The 17467-nt window shown below is 36.5% G+C and overlaps 3 protein-coding genes across 4 annotated transcripts in view; 2 read left to right on the forward strand and 1 right to left on the reverse strand.

Annotated features, from left to right (window-relative positions):
• Positions 1–2276, forward strand: part of sema3fa (sema domain, immunoglobulin domain (Ig), short basic domain, secreted, (semaphorin) 3Fa) — a 46540-nt gene extending 44264 nt beyond the window's left edge. For both annotated transcript variants that reach the window (XM_058779575.1, XM_058779576.1), the window contains one exon: positions 113–2276. In XM_058779575.1, coding sequence (XP_058635558.1) covers positions 113–547 — 435 coding nt within the window. In that variant the 3' untranslated portion in view covers positions 548–2276. The remainder of the gene's footprint in view (positions 1–112) is intronic.
• A 1511-nt stretch (positions 2277–3787) lies between these two features.
• Positions 3788–8661, forward strand: gnat1 (guanine nucleotide binding protein (G protein), alpha transducing activity polypeptide 1). Its single transcript, XM_058778672.1, has 8 exons — positions 3788–4091; positions 5721–5763; positions 5898–6039; positions 7308–7465; positions 7594–7722; positions 7883–8012; positions 8112–8265; positions 8463–8661. Exons 1-8 carry the CDS (start codon positions 3986–3988, stop codon positions 8651–8653), a joined length of 1053 nt encoding a protein of 350 aa, XP_058634655.1. The 5' UTR covers positions 3788–3985; the 3' UTR covers positions 8654–8661.
• A 1346-nt stretch (positions 8662–10007) lies between these two features.
• On the reverse strand, positions 10008–17325 carry edem1 (ER degradation enhancer, mannosidase alpha-like 1). Its single transcript, XM_058778671.1, has 12 exons — positions 16719–17325; positions 16081–16153; positions 15377–15480; positions 14997–15168; positions 14726–14909; positions 13843–14017; positions 13295–13415; positions 12680–12850; positions 12524–12597; positions 12344–12440; positions 12014–12175; positions 10008–11533 (listed from the first exon to the last, which is right to left on the reverse strand). Exons 1-12 carry the CDS (start codon positions 17180–17182, stop codon positions 11444–11446), a joined length of 1887 nt encoding a protein of 628 aa, XP_058634654.1. The 5' UTR covers positions 17183–17325; the 3' UTR covers positions 10008–11443.
• Positions 17326–17467: the final 142 nt, after the last annotated feature.

A 17467-nucleotide genomic window follows, 5' to 3' on the forward strand; every position in this document is an offset into this window, starting at 1 on the left:
AATTGTATTTTTTTTTTAATGGATGATTATGATTTCTGGATGATGACCCGTTACATCAAAATATCCCTTTTCACATTAATGTACATTTTAACCTAAAATCTTTGTGTTTCAGATCCGCTCTGATGGACGTGTTGTTCGTACAGAGCAGGGTCTCCTCCTGCGCTCTCTCCAGCTCTCCGATGGAGGGGTTTACCAGTGCACCTCGACCGAGAAGAACTTCAAGCACACGCTGGTCAAACTTCAGCTGGTGGTCCTTTCCGCCCGCACCGTCAACACCATCCAGACCGAATCCACCGCTCCCGCCGTGCCGCCTCTCCAGTCCAGCGCCTGGACACCCAGCGCAGAGCAGTACAAAGACCTGCTGACCATCCTCAGCCAGCCAGAGATGGGCCTCATCAACCAGTACTGCCAGGACTACTGGCAGATGGGGGACGACCCCGCAGCTCACGCACACAAGAAGAAGGACCTCAAGGAAGTACAGAAGGACCTCCGGAAGCCACGAAACAGGAGACACCACCAGGAGCAGAGCAGCATGGCTGAGACATGAGACGGAAAAACATCCCACTCCATGCAAATGAACGAGACTTGAGGTTGACCTCAAGGTCTTTGACTACCATTACACCCAAGCGTATACCCGAAACCATTATGACCGAGGAGAAAATAAACAATACATTTTGAAAATTCATAGTATTTATTGTAGGCTGTACATAGTTAGATTCTGTGGATATCTTTGTATGGAAATAGAGCAAAAAAAAAAGAAGAGACAAAAACGTTTTGTGTATAGATCTGTGCAAATATTTTGTTATCATTGTTACTTTTTTTCCAATATATTTATTACAACGGTATTCGCATAATAACACACCGTGTGACTTATCATAAAACTTTATGTACATACCACTAACCGGTTAGTTGGAAACTCTTGATGGACAGTTTGACTGCACTTGATGTTTTGATACCAGAGGAAAGATGGGACTGAAGCCGTTGTACATTTAGCGGACTCTTTTAGCCAAGCACGTGTTCTCATTCTGCAGATGTACGGATAAAGAATTTCTACATATATTTGGTGCATCTGAGTATTCTGTGACCTCTCAAAAGACTTTGAAAAACACTTTAATATCATCAGAAACTCATCTTTTAATCTTCTTGATCTTCCATATGTTGCTATGCTAATGTGTGTTAAATATAAAGTCGTTTCTGTGTGTTATATGTTTGGTTTATTATTGATTACAGCCTCCTGTATAGTATGTACATCACTTTTTTTTTTGTTCTTTTCATTTATATAAATATGTACTATTGCACGCAAAAATCGCAAAAAGCTGGGGGTTCAGAACCCATCCATCTTTTTGCAAAGCAGAATTGTTTTTAAATACGTACCTCTCCAGACATTTTTAGTAATAAGCGTCCATGCAAGCACCTCTAAACATTTAATGGGTGATCATTTGGGAGCTTTAATCATTTGGATTTAAACTGTGGGGGGCTTGTTTGAGTTTGCATGAATTGTATTTGTACTGTACAGATATGTAGTCAAATTCTGGATATTGCTGTGTTGCTGTATGGTCTTTGGCATAATGAATTGAGAGAGAGAGAGACTGTTTTCTAAAGACAGAGGACTTTGCTGAACTAGTGATGGAATCAAGCACAATTACCTGATGTGTCTGTTTGGCCTCCGTTGTGTTTTCTCAACACACATAGCAAACGGGCTGTGTGAAATGGTTGTTGTAAATGTTTTTTTTTGTTTTTTTTTTTCTTTCATTTGTAAGACATTATTCATCACTGTGGTTTGTCCCCTTGTTTTGTCTTTTTTAGGATATTCTAATGTGAAAAAGATCCAGAATTAGATGTTATGAACAGTTAATATTATAGTAATGTATTTTTTATTTGTTTTGGGGGTTTTTTTCATCGTTGTTGTTGACTAATTAAAGTTATATATTTTATAACAAATACAGGTTGGCCTTTCTGCATAAATGTTACTGAGTGAACATATACTTCCTTTCTTCTGCAGTCTCAACTTAAAGATTGAAAGAGACACCAAAGAGGTTACAGTGAATAAGGCAATAGGTTGTTCACGTTACACCAAAAGTATACACTCTTAAACAATAAAAGTGCTTAAAAGGTTCTTCACAGCGATGCCATAAAAGAACCAAAAAAAGTTGAGCCAACTTAACATTTTAAGGCAACCAGCTTCGGCAGATTTTTGAGTTTTCTCAACTTGTCGTTTTAAGTTTATACAACAAAAATTTGAGAATCTCCCACAAAAATAAGTTGAGCAAACTCAAAAATCTGCTGAAGCTTAACATTTTAAGTTGGCTCAACTTTTTTTTTTTTTTGCAGCGCAGTCAAAGGTTCTTTAAAGAACCTTCTCTTTCTTACCTTTTTATTCTCTGAAGAACCTTCTTTCGCAACAAATAAACTTTTCTTCAGATGTTAACGGTTCTTTATGGAACCATTTAGACAAAAAGGTTCTTCTATGGCATCGTGAAGCACCTTTATTTTTAAGAGTGTAACAAGGAAGTTGGTCTTCAAATGTTGATTTGCCTATTTAATTAACTAAGAAAATATTACATTGTTTGAGAACTTTACATTAAGGTCATTCACAAGATCGAGTGTGATTTGTATTTTCTTTAATACTGATTATAAGATTGTATGCTGCATTATTTCACCTCTGTCATTCACAAAAGTAAGAGAAAAATGGCTAAAACTTTCGCAACTAGTAAATGTCATGACAACATAACATATTATTTCTAATTAATATTTGTGTACCTTGTGCCAAGAAAAAATCTGATCACTGAATAGAACAATAAAAAAAAACTTTAAAATATCAGCTTTATTTAAAATGTCTTTTTGCATTACAAACTAAACTGAGATAAATCTATCGAACATGACTAATTATTGTCGTCTTATACCTACAGAGTCATGATGACAAAAATGTAGTAGCACCGGTTCGTAAGAATAGCCTATTAACTGAACCATTCAGTGAAGAGTTCTTAAACATTTTTCCACCATAAAGAACCATTTGTGCAGTGGAAAGTTTTTACGGATGCTAACGTTTCTTTACAGAACCGTCGATGCCAAGAAAGGAACTTTGTTATTGCATGTGGCAAAAGAAAATCTTTATTAATACTAGTTTGCATGATGATTTATTATTATCATTTATTAAACATGCATTAAACAACTTGGAACAAACTCTCAAACGATTGAAATGAACTGCTATACTGATAAAGTACAATGAAGAAAGTGTCTCTCTCACATGTGATGCCTGTGGATTAAAATGTATCAATCTTCAGATTGGGGTCAATGAGCTCTGTCACGCAAAAGACTAAAGCTCTTTAAACGCTACGCTGTGTCCACTACGCTGAAATGTCAACTGATCCTGATGACTACAGTGGGAAAGTGAGATTAGAATTACTCATGGAGATTTCAATATTCAACATCAAAAACACCATCACATTCAGTCCAAGTTCTTTTGAAAAAGCCAAAAATGTAGGCCATCTTAGAAATGAAAGCACATTTTCAACAGAATATAGATATAGGAAAACGGATCAAGTTCAAAGTCAACATATCCAATCATTTATGACACCCATTTACTTTCAGCTTCAACTTTTTTTTAAATATCATAACATGTTCATCAGTTGATGGCAAACAATTGTAACATTTGCAAAGTCACATTATTACACTCTCACAGTCTCCATGGCCCTTCAAATGTGCTCGTGAAGACACTGGTCAGATTATCATCTTTTGCTGAGCACAGCACCTCCTCCAATCTGAGGTTCGATGACCTCTCCACGCTTTCAATGCCTTCTGTCCTTGTTCTTCATTGGCCCCACCAACCCAGGTGGTCAGAGACATCTCCAAAATCCCTCTAAGACTCCAAACAATTCATCAGGTCACCAAGATCCAGTCGAGGTGTGAGCTGTGAGCACCTGGAGGCCTCTGGGCAAGCAAGTGGTCATCCAGAAGGACTTCTTTTCCCTAATCAAGAGTCAGTATGGGGGCCGGGGCGAGCGCCGAGGAGAAACACTCCAGGGAGCTAGAGAAGAAACTGAAAGAGGACGCCGACAAAGATGCCAGGACCGTCAAACTTCTGCTGCTAGGTAACAACAAACAAGCGGACTCAAATGATTGCTCAAGTCTAAACATGAAGAATAGCTCATTTGCTAGATTTGGAAAACGGTATACTGCAGATTTGTTGTGAAGACTTCCCGTTTAAAATTTCATAATAAACAGGCAATGGCTTCACATCATGGCTTAAAGATTCTGAAAGAAATTTTGTGTTTTAAGTTTGTTATATGAAAGGAACATTAAATATTTTAAGCTCAAATGCAAGATGAAAATTGATGCCTTACTGAAATTCAAACCAAAGTGTAGTCAAACTGGAGACTCAAAATGTGATATATCTCAACATCTAAATCTTATTACAAAAGACACTAAATACTTGCATGCCAGAATCAAGACATATTAAAAGTATGAATTTATATTCAACAAAAGTTGTATCTCTGTTTATCATAACTGCAGGTGTCTTTGTTCATGAGGTGATATGGGTCAGGGTCATGGGACGCCAAGCTTGGACAAGCTTAGGACAAAAATAATAAGCCTCAAGCCTCTTAATGTAATCCTCCAAAAGATAAACACAGTACAGGAGAAGGATGTATTCATTAATTCACATATGCATGCCAAAATAAATAAATTAATTAATAAATTAATAATTAAATCTTTTATCTTATTGTGTGTCTACATTTTGACATATCTTAGTGGGTTTGCCCCTCAAAACACTGGCACAATATAGATCTATGGTTTTCAAATGGCTAAAAATAATATATATTTTAAATGTGGAACTAACAAAATCACCCTTTTTTAATAATATTGCGGGCTGGCTGAGAATCTAGCATGGGGGGTCCTTTGGCTCTGTATGAATGTAATCTGATCTGATATAGACAGATTAAAACAAAAAGCAACCAAGGCTTACCATACTTTTGTTGAATCAGTCGGCTAATAATATCAGAAATGTTATTATACTCTCCATGAAATCCATTCAAAATACTGATGAGTTTCATCATTTTGATTTCCTAAAGCATAACTTAAAGTCTACTATTACAAGCTATTACCATCTAGTTTTATCTCAGAAAATACACGATTATACATTTTTAAGTGGCATCATAGAAAAATTAATGCACTGCAACAAATGACTTGCTGCTATATACTGTATATAAACAATTGGTGTCAGTAATTTCTTTTTTTTTAATTTTAAGACAAAGTCTAGTGTTGACAAGTTCTATTTCAATAAATAAACACTGTTCTGTTATTTCAGTTCATCAAGGAATCCTGAAAAAAATATATCAGTTTCCACAAAAATATTAGGCAGGACAACTGTTTTCAACATTGATAATAAAAAGAAACAGTTCTTGATGTCCAAATCAGCATATTAGAATGATTTCTGAAGGATCATGTGACACTGAAGACTGGACTGCTGAAGATTCAGCTTTGGTGTCACAGGAATAAATGACATTCCAAAATATATTAAAACAGAATAGTTATTTTATTTCACAATATTACTGTTTTTAATGTATATTTGATCAAATAAATGCAGCCTTGGTAAGCATAAAAGACTTTGTTCAAAAACATTTAAAAATCTTACCAACAATGTTTTGAACAGCAAGGGAATATGTAATAAAAATGAGTTAAAGCAATAACCGCAATACTAAACTGATTACTATCTTCTTCAGGTGCTGGTGAGTCGGGGAAAAGCACTATTGTCAAACAGATGAAGTAAGTGCTGAGAAAAAAAAGCATGATAATACCATAAATTGGCTTATATGTTAGACTATACTCATTATTAATTCGTATTCAGAGCTCTTTCATATGAATAGTTTGGTCAATTCTATTTTTTTTTTTAATGACAGAATTATTCACCAAGATGGTTACTCCCTTGAAGAGAGCTTGGAGTTCATTGTCATCATCTACAGCAACACCATGCAGTCGATCCTGGCCATCGTGAGAGCCATGACCACACTCAACCTTTCTTATGGAGATGCTGCTGCACAGGTGCTTTACTCAAACATTCAATCATCCATTAGTCATTTACAGAAATGAACAGGTTAAATGATGGAAAACAATTGTAGTGATACCATGGCACAATGATTATATCAGATGCAATACTTTGGTACTGAATGATTATCATATGTACATGATCAAAACAACATGGTACCTTGTGCAAAAATATAAGATCCCACATTATAGTAGGTGTGTTTAAATATGTGTGCATGTAAAAAACATTAATTGTTTGATAGGGGCAGGGAGAGGTTTAACAGATATAATTGCATACAGGTATACATGTACAACAGAAAAAAGAAAAAAAAACTGTAACTGAATTGTTTATTGTGACAACAAAGTGTAGATGTACCAGATTAATGACTAAATTCACACTATAGTATCCAATGTATTATAAGGATGTGTTCTTTTTTTTAAAAAAAGCTCCTGTAATGAAAATAAAGGTTGTATAGCATCTCCTTTGAAACAGTTTTCACTCATAGTAACACACTGAACTAAATGTGAAATTTTTAAATAGAAAGACTGAATTAGTATTATCTTGTATACTACAAAACAAAATTCTAATAACTGAAGGATTTTTAAAAATAGATTATTAGGGGAGGTCATGAATGTTACACATCTAAAAGAGTGTACTCTAGCACTCTTATATTCTATTCTTAAAAAAAAAAAAAAACCTTGCCCCTTTTAGACTTGCACTCAGTTCATTTACTAACTGCTTGTTTTCTTTTTAACACTAGCTTCCCTATTATTTTTGTATTCTATTTGTTTTCTTTTTATTATACAATTAACAAAAAGCAAAAAAAGGCCTCTAACACTAGCTTGCGCTACTCTTTTTCTATTCTGTTTTCTTTTTATTATATAATAAAAAATAAATTTGAAAAAACTAGCTATGTGTATCGCGTTAGGCTAACAGAGACTTGTCATAGCACTTGCATATTGCTCTTTTGTTGATTTTGATTGCTTCCATTGTCCTCATTTGTCACTGAATAAAAAGTCACTGAATAAAAGCGCCTGCTGAATGACTAAATGTAAATGTTATGACGAAGGATTTTACAGTATTTACAGTCACTGATCATCACTTTAGAAAAGTTTGTATAGTAGTTAATGCTTAAACACCTTTAGTTACAACGGCAGCATTAATTTAAAACATTGAAAAAAGTTGAAGTTAAATTCTTTTTAAAAATGTAAGTAACGTAAAAACATGTGTTGCTGTGACTTATTGAACCAATCATTTATTACATCAATTTACATGTTTGCTGCAGGATGATGGAAGGAAGCTGATGCACTTAGCAGACACCATCGAGGAAGGCACCATGCCAAAGGAGCTGTCTGATATCATCCTGAGGTTGTGGAAGGACTCGGGCATCCAGGCGTGCTTTGACAGAGCCTCCGAATACCAGCTCAACGACTCTGCTGGATAGTATGGCCTCATAATTAACCTTTTAAAGCATTAAATACCAGTTAGCAAGGTTTTCATGTCCGTGATCAAATCAGTAATCAAATTATCTTTGAAATATTAAGTCGATTGATTCCTACTCTATCTCCAAGCTATCTGAATGACCTGGAGAGGTTGGTCAAGCCTGGCTATGTCCCTACTGAGCAGGACGTCCTGCGATCAAGAGTGAAGACCACCGGTATCATCGAGACCCAGTTCTCCTTCAAGGACCTCAACTTCAGGTACACCTTCAGCCTCCTCAATGATAGCTATGGCATGAAGTAAACCCAACTAATGACCATCATCATCTCAAAATTCCAAGCAAGTTTAACAGTCAGAAGAATTGAATAAGATCAGTTTGAATGGACACCAATGCCAATATCTGATCTTCGTGGTCTGCAGAATGTTTGATGTGGGCGGTCAGCGCTCAGAGAGGAAGAAGTGGATCCATTGCTTCGAAGGTGTGACCTGTATCATCTTCATCGCTGCTCTGAGCGCATACGACATGGTGCTGGTGGAGGATGATGAAGTGGTAGGTCCATCAATGAAACTCCAACCGGACGTTTTACATGCACTATTACTATGAGGCATTTTAATAACAAACCATTTTTCCATGTCCTTCCAACCAAAGAACCGAATGCATGAGAGTCTCCACCTGTTCAACAGTATCTGTAACCACCGTTACTTCGCCGCCACATCCATTGTACTCTTCCTCAACAAGAAGGACGTCTTCGTGGAGAAGATCAAGAAAGCTCATCTGAGCATGTGCTTCCCTGATTATGATGGTGAGACAGCATTTTTTCTGCAAAAATATAAACTTCATTCTTTAACATACATCATTTAAACAGAAAAACTAATTATTTAAACTGATAATATTTTCAGTCATGGAAAATCACTTCTGTTAAGACACAAATATCATAATTAGGCTTCTGTTTCTGATATGCAAAACCATGCTAAAATTACAATGCCATGCCTCTCTCAGGTCCCAACACCTTTGAGGATGCTGGTAACTACATCAAGTTGCAGTTCTTAGATCTGAACTTACGACGAGACATCAAAGAAATCTACTCCCACATGACCTGTGCCACAGACACAGAGAACGTCAAGTTTGTGTTCGATGCCGTAACAGACATTATCATCAAAGAAAATCTTAAAGACTGCGGTCTCTTCTAAACAAGCCATCTGTGGGAAGAGGTGGTTATAATATAAAATCATAAATATTGAGTACTAATATAAAGCACTGCATTATGTTGTTGTAGTATATTTAATATGACAAGAATTTCCATGTGTGCATAATTAAAAAGTCTTTCTTCTTTTACAGAGCAGCTAAATCGACAAAATCCAATACTGACCCATTGCCCCTTTGTAGCCTGTTTTCCTCCCTGGGTAATGAGGAATTCTCCAGTGCAACACACACATACATACACACGAGGGAACTGAATTGATTAAACCTTAAAGAAGACATTACATTGTTGCTGTTGGGATCTACATCTGATTAAACACGCTGCACATAATTAAACATCAGAGTCTAATACATATTCATAGCAGCAAGTCATATATAACAACACATACATGAAGGGTGTTTGGCTCTATTATAGTTTTTGCAGTGATCTATCCTGTAGGTTTGCAACTACACTTCACGCAGCTGTAAACCAAATAACTATTCTTCTGAAACACCTGCATACATGCACTTCAGCTTCTTCTTGCAAGAGTACATTATGAAATATTTCAGTTATACGTTATAGCAGTTACTGTGTAAAGTTCATACTTGTAAGCTGACTGAGAAAAGTTTCGACTTTACCGGGATACAAAGTTCTGTTTTATTTACAGAGGAGTTATATCATGTTATGTCTCATGATCAGAATCTCTATGGACGATGGATGACTTTGATGAAAAGATAGCACGTAATAAGTTGTTTAGCTCAGGAGCAGCTAGCTGAGAGACAAAGAACACAATTTTTGAGTGAATTGTATAAATTACAAAATCAAGTATTGATTAAAAGGGCACGATTGACTGCAAAACCATTTGTAAATTGCAAATGTAAATTGAACGAATAAAGCTTCTGTAGAACCTCTGTGTTTGTCCTTTAAGTGTCCTGAAAAGATGCAAACCAATGAACAACTTAAACCACACTGGGATTGTTGAGTGTTTAATATACACTTACATAATATACAAAAATATTACTTCTTGAGAATGATTTATTTTTTTAATTAAACATTTTATGAATATAGATTTTTATCATCAATTTGTATATTATAAAACCTGCTAAACTGAAGCCTCTTTAACACCAGTATATCCAAGTTTATTAATTTTGAGAGGTTTAACTACAACTTATTGATTGCAGAAAATAAATTTGTTTTCTGTGATAACTGATTGTAAACCAGAGATGCTACAGTACCTGTAGTTTAAATTGCGTTTAACCCACAACATTTACTTAAGAATATCAAGACCTGACTGTACCACTAACTGATGTGAAAGACACTGCATTTGTATGTCTTTTGCAGCTCCATCAAGCTAGACTGTCAAACAGTTTTGCAAAGTCATGGTTTTAATTTTGATTTGATACAATGCACAGTGTAGATGTTCACCTTTATGTCTCTTTGGACTAAAGGTTAAATCACAATGAAATCAACATTAAACTGATCAACTTTAATTAGATAATACTTGCATCTGATAAAAACAAATCTTAATAAATATAACCCCTATTTATGAGAGTGTCCTCTCTGTATGTGCCACAAGGAAATTATAATCTATAATACCAAAGAAATTAATTCTTCTCTTATCATACTGATCATTCTCAGAATCCCTTATTTATGACTTTTGTTCGGAAAACATTTGCACCAACAATTAAACATTAAAAGAGTTAACAACGTTACTTACACAGCACATGCATATCACCTCTGCATTATCAGAGACTGCGTTATGGCATACTACTGATCCTGAGGACTGAAAAAAAAATGAAATTTGTTAAAGGCACATGTTTTTTTGTTAAATGTAATATTTGGTCCTATAAATGTCACAATTTTGATGTATTTCACTGTTAATATGCATATTTGTTTACATACAAAATAGAGGAACGGAGACTAATTACTAGATGTCCAGACCTAATTGAGAGAGTATCCACAGCATGTACCAAATTATGAGGTTTGTTCTGTTAAAATAACATGCGAGTGGAGATTTCAAACCTTACCAAACAATGTATGCTACATAACAAAACCTTTCCAATTTTATCACAATACACTGACAGCAAAAAACAGAATGGGTACAACTGGAAATGAGGAATCATGCAAAAAAAAAAAAAAGGCCACAGTATTCTACACCTTGCAAACCAAGGCACAAAGTATGAAAAAATAAAAAATGTGTCATACTGCAAAGTGAAATTTTTTCAGAATACAGGTTCGTATTAAATGAAGCCCATCTGTTGTGTGTGTTCCTGTAAGGCGTATAAAACAACTGTTTTTGAAAATATAAAGCTTATTTGAGAGCTTGTTCCTCAAGTAGAAAATCTGAAACATGCATACCATCTCAACCCAGTAAAGCCCTTTATAATATCAAGTTTCAATAAACATGGCACTGAAGAAAACATGTAACAGTGTCACATGTAACATGTAACACACTTGATTGCACAATATAGAAATCGATCAGTCCAAAGAACCAAAAGCAGTTTTGCAATGGATTTTAGGATTCTGAAGAGCCAAACTGCCATGGATGTGTTTTTTTTAATGCTGTGGACCTTTGCTGGCGTGATCTGAATACGCAGCCAAACCCAAACACCTGGTCCAAATTAAGACGATAGATAGCAATAGAAGACAACTTTTATGTCCAAAAACACAACAACTGGTACTGGTTGATTTGTTGACCACTTCATGTGCAAAAAGAGACTGAAAAGTTCTCTGACTGGAGAGTTATTGAACCCCTCCAGGGGGTTTATATGTGTTGAGATGTCCAGGGACAGTACTGATGTCAGGACAGCCCCACCATGTGGTCTATTTGCCTCATGTATACGCTCTTTAGCGGAAGGCCGTAACGTCGCTCTTCAGGAATCCTTTCACACTATTAGACAAATGAAAATGTCATGCTTATTCTATGACCACTTTCAAGATCTATTGTCATGTCCCTGACAAAACACTACTTTATTAAACACTGTAAGTACATAGTGAATTATGTTTGAAATGTATCATGTTTAAATGATCAAAAAAAAGCACATTAAACAAAAATTAGTTGCTCATATTTTCACATTTAAAAATGTGCCAATTGTTGTCAATGGCTGATAATTATTTTTAAAAAATAAATTTTAAAAAAATAAACATTTTTTGACCATAGAATGAGAAATATCATTAAAAGGGCAAGTTTTGAACAAGCATATAATTGTCTGGACAAGCTGACTGAGAGGAAGGAAAAAAAAAAAAAAAAAAAAAAAACACTTAACCCCTTAACAAATTTCATTTTAATACAAGACAGTAAGACTGGTTTCATTTATTAATATCCCCACTACTAAAAGGAACGATACTGGGTATTAAGTAAATTTCTTACGTTGCTTATGTTGGCTGGGAGCTCATTATTAGGCTCTTCACAAGGGAATTGTTCTTCCCAACTTTTCTCCCTGAAGCGCTGATCTATCGGCACTACATGGCCCTCTGTAGTGAAGATGTACTTACTCTCAGACTTGTGCAGCGGGTTATCTTCATCAAAGAGCTGTGCAGGATTGTAAAATATCATTTAGTGATGGACATGTCAGCTGCAGGAAACTTGATAAACTTGGCTGACTATGTTTGTAGTTTCTCAAATAAAAGTATGGCTGAAAAAGACTGAGGCAAGAAGTGAGAACAGGAAAATATAAAGGGAGAATAGTAGAAAACTAACCAGGTAAAGGTATTTGCAGGTTTCGCTGAGGAAGAAACTTTCCATGCGATCTTCTTTGGACTTATCCACCACATGATGGAGAGTGGCATAACCACACCTGAGAAGCACATAACCAAAACATGTTCTGAGAACAAGCCAGCATCCCAATTAAATCACTTTCTGCCATTTTAAACCATATACCTGACTTTGGTATTTTTTTCAAGGCTTTCAAGAATGTCCATCCCAACATGAAGATAAAAAGGATTCTTGGTTGCCTGCAGAAAGTCAAGTTTATCATTAATTATACTGTAATGCTGCGAAGTCAAAAAATTGAGTTATAATGAGACCAGGTTGTACCTGATAGAGTAGGTATGTGGATTCTACTAGTTCTGGTCTTAAAGGATAGAAAAGAACATCTGGGGCCTGAAGCTGCCAGTTGTATCTTTCCGGAAGAGCACCAAAACGCTTCCAGATTGCATAGTAGAAGGCATGAAGGCAAATGGCATTTTCAACATCTCCATTCAAAACCTGAGCAAACAGATGTGTCCCCGGTTAGAACCAAAATGAACTGAATGAAAAAAGGTTGTCAGCGGTTCAACAATCCAAAGTCCAGTCTGGCACCAGAGTATGTCAGTATGCACTAGAGTAAAGTAGCAATGTACACTGAAATATTTTCAGATGTTTTGCAGAACGGAATTAAACTAGTATAGTTATAATTATATATTATACTATTGTTCAAAAGTTACATTTAGATACATTTTTCAGGATTATTTGATGAATAAAAATTGTTGAGGTAATTTTTATGTATCCTTGCTCAATTTTTTAAATCAATTTAATGGACCCATGATATATTCATTTGTTTTCAAAAAGGGTCAGTACTTTTTTTTTTTTTTTTTTTTTTACAGGCTGTATTTTATCATTAGATTATATAAAGACAATGGAGAGATTGAGTGAGAGAAGCAGAAGTCATACCTGTAGCCCAGGGAAGAATGCCTGCAGAGAGTCAATCCATGTGTTCATGATCTGCCCATTAAACATGTTCACATTCACATAGAGTGGTGGGTCACCATCTCCTTCATTACATGCCTCTCTTCTGTAAAAAGTAAAAAGTAAAAAATAAAAAAATAAATAAAATTTGCACACTTAGACAAGTTTTGCCAACAAAAACATTTCAACAGTTTAATAATTCATGAATGAACACCCTGAGGTGTGAGATCAAAGTGTCACGCCATAACTTCTGCATATCTAAGCTGTTATAGAAAATTAATAACAATCTTAAATGTCAATCCAGACTTCAACCAATCAGAATGATGCACTCATAACTACACATCCAATTACGCTTATAAAAATGCTATTGCAAGCAGTACGTTCGTTGGCTGCAAACCATGTCACACACAACCACAGATCCCAATTGACACACTTTATCTGCAGGTGGTTGGACAACCACATGCAAATTCCTTTGGAAGCTCAAACTGCAGCTGTAAACAGCTGTGGTCACAGATGCACACGTTTATAATCACCCTCTTCTCAGGTGGATCTGAATGCTCTTGTAAGCTGCAGAGAACATCCTGTAGTCTTCATTCTCTCCAAACAAGATGTAGGACTTGAGGAGGTACTCATAGAATGAGTCCATGCCCGCACCGAGACCACTCTGCTTTCCCACCCATTGACCAGTCTGAATGTTCACCACATTCCCTGGAAGATGGACAAGAGAATCATTACTGGTCAGACAAAGGCATGTGATCACAAATAAAAGACACTGGATTCAAAACAAAAGAAAAATCTATACAAGCAAAATAATTGTTTAAAGGGCTAGTTCACCCAAAGAAGAAAATTACACTCGTAAACGTGCATCAAAGAATGACACGAAAGAGAAGAAATTTTTGAATAAAGTAATTTTTGTTTTCTTAGCACACAAAAAGTATTCCCGTAGCTTCATAAAATTAAGGTTGAACCACATATGTCACATGTGGCCCTTTTCCACTGCATGGTACGGCACGTTTCACTTTTGGGGGGTTTTCCACTGGGTTACAGCACCTGGTACATTTTTCAGTACCACCTCAGTTGAGGTTCCAAGCGAACCATACCGTTAACAAAACGTGAGATGTAAACTCTGCTGATCACTGATTGGCCAGAGAGAATCGTCACTGCCTGCGTCATTGAACTTGCTACACGAGACTTTACTACCTTTCTGGGCCTTGAATGTGGTAGTTGTGTTGCTGTATACACAGGGTAAGAAAGCTCTCGGATTTAATCATAAATATCTTAATTTGTGTTCTGAAGATGAACGGTCTTACAGATTTTGAACGACATTAGGCTAAGTAAAGACAGAATTTTCATTTTTGGGTGAACTATCCCTTTAAGATAGGACTAAAACAGACCAAAAAAAAAGCAACCATTTACCCAGCAGTCCAGTTTCATTGCTTCTCAAGTTCCAAAGAGCTTTAACAGCGCGCCGGGCAACCCACTCAAAAGTAGAGTCTCCAATCAGGCGGCTCAGAATGCCAAACTCCACGAGCAGAGAGCCCGCCCCTGCCGTACAGGTCTCATTAATACTGTCAGGAGGGACGCCTTTCTTTAAATTCACCTGCACAAAACATGGAGACACCAATATCAAATGAAGCAAAAACGAAGCATCATCTCTCCAAAATTGTGCTCTGTAAGTCGGCCTGACCCTGGGATAGGGGATGCCTGTGCTAGTGTTCTCAAAGGCAGGTAGTAGTCGAACGGCCAGGTCATGTGCCAGGTGCAGCAGCTCATTATCATAGTCTTTCAGCGCTATGTCCCCAAACGGGTGCCGTGGATCAGTCAGCAGAATGTGGGCCGAAATCAAACTGCCTAGAATTCTGAAAAGGGAACAAGTTAACAATACAGATCCTGTTTTAAACACTTTTTTTAAATGTATTTTAGGAGGAGGAAGGATCAGCATAATTATTGCATTATGAAGGGTTTGACCTGTCAGTAATGACAATTATGTCATCATTTGTTCACCATCATGCTATAAACCACTGAACAGGCTCAAATAAAGAGACCCATTAAAGATAATTACCGCACCTAATGTTGGCCTCAAAGACTTGAACAGTGGAGTCCTTGTCAAAAGAGACCGTGTCAATCACAAGCTTAACAGCTCGATGGAATTCTGTCACATTTCCAAGAATCTGCAGGGATGGGAGCAAAACTTTAATCACATAGTGCATTAATGTACATGTATGACTATTGAGTTATTCTGAGGTGAAACAAAAGTGAAAAATTCCTGAGATTATTTGTATTTAATAGTCCTGGAATAAGATGCATGGCTTGTTCAGGTGAAGCCATATCTTTTGTTGATGTGTAATATTTTTCTAGATAGCTGAAAGTTAATCGTAAGCTCAGATAAATTCAAGGTTGTTTACCAGGACACATTTATCATGAAAACTGCTACTCCTTTTCTCCCTTCTCTTGTAGTGAAGGACACAGAATTCATGAGCAGAACAAATGTTAGCACTGGTTTTGAAACATGACTCTGTAATTTATGTTGTAGAACAAAATGCGAAAGTCTCTTCAAGTTACATAAACCGAAGACCTTTACTCATAAATCAGCAGTTTTAAAACCCAAGGAGGGTTCTGTTTTGAATTTTAGGACTATAAACTGAACATTTCATGTTTTTTTTTTTGTTTTTTGTTTTTTTTTTAAATAGAAGATTATGCTATCAGCAGTTTCAACAGAACCAGTTTCTAAACTTCTAAACTTAAGCCATCTGTACAATAAGCTGACTTACCAACAGCGTATCAAGAGCATCGATGAGGGTCAAAGAGTAGTTTCCAAGGACATCATTGATGTTGATATTTGATCTAAGAGAAACACACAAGAAAATGCATCTTAGGTTCATTATTCAAGTACATAGGGTTAAAATAAAGCCAAAAAAAAAAAATAGGCAGAACAGGATATAAGAGACATTTCTCCTTTTCCATGCCACAAAGGTCTCGTATTCACAGACATTGGGGCTGATTTGTAAAGTTGCAACTTGTTCTGCTTAAATACATGTGACATTTATGACAGTCACCTCTGAGGGAAAAAAAGATCACTATGAAAAGAGCTATAAATATAAATGTGAATTTAACTGAACTTCTACTCTTCTGTTATCAAAAGGCTAAGAGAAAAAAAGCTTGATTAGCCACATTTTTGTGACATAGGAATGTCATTCCCATTCAACGCACGTTTTTATCAGAACAATCTGTGTAAAGTAACTGAAGACTGATATTTAGATATTACTTCTTTTCTGAGAATTGAATAAAGCTTACATCCGTCAAAAATAAATTTAAGAACAAGAATAATGACATTATGCAGCACAAAGTGACTGTGTCGTTTCATGAAACACTACAGAAGCTCGTTTTTGGGAAGGGTGATATAACTTACGGGTTGAGCACGTCAGGCCCTCGACCTTCACAAGCTATAGGGTTCAGTTCATCCTCTGGGAAGGCAAACTTCATGTAGTTATCATATCCGAAATAAAACATGTCTCGGGCCATTCCCCTCATCTTGACTTTCAGCGCGTCAGGGAAGGAGCTGTACTTTCTTTCATATTCATCTCTGCCCTCCTGAAAGAAGCTGAGGTAGGATTTATTTGGTGAACTCCCACTAATCTTGGAGCAGGTCTTTGCTTGAGGGTTTCTGTTATCGTACATATCGTGTGACCAGGCGTTAGTTTTGACGGTGGCTCGCTCGCCATCCTGGAGAAGTTCAATCTTATGCAAGTTGAACGTGAATTTGATGGGGAAGTCAAAGCCCCAGCTGGGTCCCAGTCCAAACACTAGCCACACCGCGCAATTCAGCAGCACCCTCAAAACGAGAAGACCCACGACTATTGACCTCCATTGCATCTTTGCCTGTTGTCGGCCTTAAAAGTCATAATTCACTTCGACGTCGCGACTTATCGAAGCGCAAAAGTCCACAGTTTTCCTCCTGCTTTCAGTTCTCACACACTTCCTGTCAATAAACCAGCCCCTCCCTGATCCTCAACGCTGATAGGCCAGTCGCCGGCAACGTCATGACGGAGAGTGCAAATGGTTAATGAAGACGTCAATCACACAAGCAGTAAGCAGCGGAAATGTCGTGCCCTGCATTTCTAAGCCAATGAGAAAATCACATGTGTGGTGTGACTATGT

This window comes from Onychostoma macrolepis, chromosome 06 (assembly GCF_012432095.1).
Source record: "Onychostoma macrolepis isolate SWU-2019 chromosome 06, ASM1243209v1, whole genome shotgun sequence".
Lineage (NCBI taxonomy): Eukaryota > Metazoa > Chordata > Actinopteri > Cypriniformes > Cyprinidae > Onychostoma > Onychostoma macrolepis.